We start from the raw sequence: 4872 nt of genomic DNA on the forward strand, positions 1-4872 counted from the left end.
GTGTGTCTTTTTAAGACACTATATTTCTGGAAATTTTCTATGGCAGTAGTATAAAAGAAGAACACCCTAACACACACAGAGTCCCACTTGACAACAAATGTCTTCTACTTATAGTTTATTTCAACAAAACTTATAAAAAGTAGAAAAATAAACATTGTATGGGAAGTTAGTTTGAGAATTCACACACATAAATACATAAATAGTGAAGGCTGGCAATAAATTAAGAAGTTGAGGCATAAATAAAATCTCCGAGTCCACGACAGGTGGCAGGTGGGTTCAGGTTCTCAGACACACGGTGTCCATCAGCAACACATTTCAGGTTGTGTTTGAGGAGGTGGTAGAGGTGGAATGTGATGGAGGCCTCCAGACAGCCAGGGGACTCCTGAGAGGGAGGAAGGGATGGGTTGGTGGCTGTCCAGCGTCTGGGCTCTCAAGTCCTGCCCACACACCAGTCCCTCTCCTGATCAGTCACTCACCTTCTTCGGGGCCTCCTGGAGTTGGTGCAGCCAGTTCCGAAGGTGACCTCGGAGTCTGGGGCCTGCTGTGGGCTGAACCCGGCCCTGTGGGCAGAGAGTGTTGGTGTGAGGCAAGGTCTGGCCTCAGGATCAGTGTGTCAGTCAGAGCCCACAGACATGGGGGTCCCGGGGCCCGAGCACTCACACAGGCCTGGAGCTGGGACTGGATGTGGCGCAGTGTGTGAAGGGGCTGGTCCAGGACGTCCCTCAGGGCCTCCTCAGTTACAGCCTCCAGGACCTTCAGTGTCAGGGCCAGCTCAGCCTCCAGGGTCACAGGGCGCTCCCACACCTGAGGAAGAAGGAAGACAGGAGAGATTCCATGTGAGAGAGAACAGGTGGAGGGAGAGAGGAACAGGTGAGGATGACAGGTGGGGGACAGGCTAGGAAAGCCACTGATGTGGGACCTGTGGTAGGTCCAGCATGAGGGAAACGGGAGAGGGGAACTCATGAGGAATAATGCAAATGAAGACGACACAGGTGAGGCAGAAACAATCAGGAGAAGACAGGTGAGGGGACAGATGACACGTGGGAAAGGGAAGGAGACTTAAAGAGATCACAGACTTTTCATGGGATAGAGTTTGGGGGCAGGTAAGGAGAGAACCAGTTAGGAAGGCAGGTGAGAGAGAGAGACAGTGATGTAAGAGACAAGTGAGTGAGATAATGGGACAGACAGGAGATGAAAAAGAGGACCCAGGGGGAAGACAGTGTCAGGGAAACGGTTGAGGAGTGATAGAGGCACAGGACAAGTGAAAAGAGAGCAGAGAGAAGGATGAACCAAGGATAAAGAAGGTGAAAGGGGGCAGCGCCTGTAGCTCAAAGGAGTAGGGCACTGGCCCCATGTACCAGAGGTGGCAGGTTCAAACCCAGCCCCAGCCAAAAACGCAAAAAAAAAAAAAAAAAAAAAGAAGGTGAAGGGGCCAACTATGGAGATAGTGGAGAGGGACAAGGTCAAGGCCAACTCACCTGTAGCTGCCTCAGGAAGAGGTGAGCACTGCAGCTCCAGTTTATCTGCGAGATTGAGTTTTCCTAGACAGAAAGGGCACAGATTAGCCCAGAGCAGAAAGGCTGGACGCTAGCCCCTGGCAGCAGAGGTGAAGGTTGGCTTCATTTATGAATGTCCCCCACAACAGAAAGGGCAGAGGTTAGACACAGCTAGGAAGCCAGAGGCTAGCCCCTAGTGAAAGGACAGAGGTTAGCCCATAGTAGCAGACAGCAGCTTGGCTACTGTAGGGGGTGGAGGTTAGCCCACAGCAGCAGGAACTCACTAAGTTGGCCTTCTTGAAGGTTTCTACCTCCTGAGGTGACAGAGATTTGAAAGTGCCAATGTGGCAGCCCCTCCAAGTTGTGTTGAGCTTAGAAGTGGGGACAGGGCCTGCTGTGTCAAGCCCAACACCACAATCCCCAGCACCAGGATCCATGCTGCAGCCATGGCCAGGTAGCAACTGCCTGCTGGGTGGCATGGCTCTGCTTTTTAGGTGCGCTAAGTGAGGGACCCTGGATGATGTATGCAAAGCAAAAAGGCAACTGGAATTTCCACTTATAAGGGATGAGGGGGTGGAGGCGGCTACGTGTACAGGTGTGGGAGGGCCAAGTCAGCCTGGGGCTGTGGCAAGGATAGAGAAATTTTGAGAAAGACCCAGGAGAATCTTGGCCCAGCAGGGTGACTCACACCTGTCATCCTATCACTCTGGGAGTCTGAGGCAGGAAGATGCCCTGAGCTCAGGAGTTCGAAACCAGGCTGATGAAGAGTGAGACTCCATCTCTACTAAAAATAGAAAAATTAACTCTCAGTGAGTCCCCAACAATTAAAAAAAATAAAAATAAAGATAGAAAAATGTAAGGGTATAAGTGAATCTTTCTAAAACTAGAGTATAAATGTCTTAACACAATAACTAAGTAAATGATATAAAGTCTATGTTAACCAGTTTGAGGAAAATATTTCAAATTGTATATGAAAACACTACAGTGTACCCCATGTTTGCATTAATGTACACAGCTATCATTTAATAAAAAATAAAAAAGATTTTGCCAAAAAACAAAAAAAGATAGAGAAATGAGTCAGTGCTGATGGCAAAGGCCTCTAGTCCCAGTTACTTGGAAGCCTGAGGCAGGATCATTTTAATACAGGAATTTGAGGTTGCTACGCTAAGGCCAAGGCACTCTAGCCTGGGCAACAGAGTGAGATCTTGTCTTAGAGAGAAAGAGAAAGACAGAGAGAAAATGTCATTTGGATTCTCTGGGCAGCCTTCACTAAGCTTTTGGAGTCCCTGACAGGCTGAGTTAGAGGGATGGGAAGCTGGCTTAAGACTTTCACAGCAGGGCAGAGCCTTGATGGGGGGCCAGGGGAGTATGTGAGGTTGTCTGAATGGCAGAGAGGGAGGTTCCACTATTGGTTTAAGAATATTCCATGAACTACCTCACTTTATGCTCCTAACATTTCCATGAGCAATTATTTTCATAATTGTGATGATGAATTTTGGATGTCAGATTGACCTGTTAAATGACACTCAGATAGTTAGTAAAGTATTATTTCTGGAAATGCCTATGAAGGGGTTTCCAGAGAAGACTGGCACTTTAGAAGTGGGGTGAGTAAGGCAAACTTGCCCTTGCCCATGGTGTGGGCACCACCCAATGGGCTGAGGGCCTGAACAAAAGAAAAAGGCAGAGGAAAGGTGGGATAGGTGAGGGGTCACAGCCAGTCTGGTGTGCCAGTCAGGTGCAGGGGGGTGGGTAGGGGGAGGAGAGAGGGATATGCCAGAAGGAGAAGGTTATAGGGCCAACTACACAGTCAGAAGACCAGGGTGAGGAGGACGGGGATGGGCCTGACTCTGTCACCTCACCTGCAGCTGCCTCAGGCTCCAGGGCCGGGGGAAGAGGTGGGAGCTGCCTCTGCAGTCCTCTGGCAGGAGAGACTCTTCCTAAGAAGCAAGGGCACAGGTTAGCCCCAGCACCAGGGGTGAAGGTTGGACCTCTCTGGTGGGCCTGGAGCATGGCTAAGACAGGACAGTGGGAGTGCGGGGTCACTGCCAGGAGGATGGTGGAGGCACCTCCCCTGCAGGAGGACATGAGTCAGGCTGGCAGCCAGGGCTGGAGTTGGCCACTGCAGGGAGGGTGGAGGGCAGCCCAGGGAGGGAAGTGGGAGGTCCTGTGTCAGCAGAGTTAGTGCTATAGCCTTAGAAGAAAGGGTAGAGTTTGGCTCCAACTGGAAGGGATGGTGGGAAGACTCACAAAGGCATCTTTGATCCTCTTGAAGGCCTGTAGCTCCTTTGGGGACAAGGACTTGAACTGCAGTATGGTGGTCTTGCAGCACTGGGGAGGAGAAAGGGACAGAAGGACCTGCCTGTCTGCAGGATGTCCCAGTGCAGGAGGGGGAGGGAAAGGGCCCTGCCAGGAGCTCCCTGGAGCTCTCTTAGGAGAAGAGGAGACCCAGGAAGGAGGCTGCTGGGGTGGGGAGAGAGTAAGAAAGCCAGATCACCTGAGATTTAAGAAAGACCAGCTCTCTCTACCTTTCTGCATCTGTTATGAAGACGGAACGCACAAAGGTAGAGCCAACCCCTCCTTAAAATATTTTTTAATTGTTCAAGCAAAGAAGGACCTAGGAATATGAGGTTTTACTCAGCAATTAAGGTGGGGCCATGGAGCTCCGGGGCTTCAGATCCATTTGTGACCATTGCTTTAATTTATTCAACAAGTATGTGTATTTATTCATCCTCCACCTATGCCAAGAGCATTGGAAACAAAAAAATGCACAGAACAATACTTTTAGAGCTTTTTACTAGACAGGAGTAACAGATGATATTGTGGGGGAAGGTAAGGATGTGTTATATATAATGCCAATAAACGGAGAAAATAAGGCCAGGACAAAGGCATAGAGTAGACAGGAGGAAGTTTGCATTAAATGAGTTGTCTTTAAAAAGTGCCATTTAAGCAAAGAGCTAAAGGAAGTGAGGAAGGAGTCCTGTGAAGCCTGAGAGAAGAGCCTTGCAGGCCAAGGTTGCAGTCTTACAAAACAAAGAGACACTCTTTTTGTTCACTTTCACGTCCAGCTTCGTCATGGAGGCTTTGTCTCAATGTACCACTGGATATCCAAGATAACAACAAGGGCACACGGTGGTTTGCCTACTTTTTCAATAAGTAGTGGCTAGCTGGGGTGCAGAGAGGTTAAGACACTTTCCCAAGGTCACACAGCATATAAGTAGTGAGGTAGGATTCTAACTGAGTTTTGCTTGACACTGGAAGGGTAACCACTGCACTCTACAACCTCTTGTGTGCTTAGATCTCTGGACCCAGAGGTGAGGGACGCCTGGGAGAGAACGTGCTGAGTCCTTTTTGGCACTTGACTTCCATCCACAATCCC

The 4872-nt window shown here is 49.4% G+C and overlaps 1 protein-coding gene across 1 annotated transcript in view; it reads right to left on the bottom strand.

Annotated features, from left to right (window-relative positions):
- Positions 1 to 220: 220 nt before the first annotated feature.
- The window catches only part of LOC100949196 (interferon lambda-3-like), an 18338-nt gene continuing 13686 nt past the window's right edge, over positions 221 to 4872 (bottom strand). Inside the window, exons 3-7 of the mRNA XM_012812907.1 lie at positions 3744 to 3824; positions 3356 to 3433; positions 661 to 804; positions 477 to 560; positions 221 to 382 (exon numbers count right to left, since the gene is read on the bottom strand). Coding sequence (XP_012668361.1) covers positions 221 to 382; positions 477 to 560; positions 661 to 804; positions 3356 to 3433; positions 3744 to 3824 — 549 coding nt within the window. The remainder of the gene's footprint in view (positions 383 to 476; positions 561 to 660; positions 805 to 3355; positions 3434 to 3743; positions 3825 to 4872) is intronic.

Source organism: Otolemur garnettii, unplaced genomic scaffold (genome assembly GCF_000181295.1).
Source record: "Otolemur garnettii isolate 467f Iridium unplaced genomic scaffold, OtoGar3 scaffold00233, whole genome shotgun sequence".
Lineage (NCBI taxonomy): Eukaryota > Metazoa > Chordata > Mammalia > Primates > Galagidae > Otolemur > Otolemur garnettii.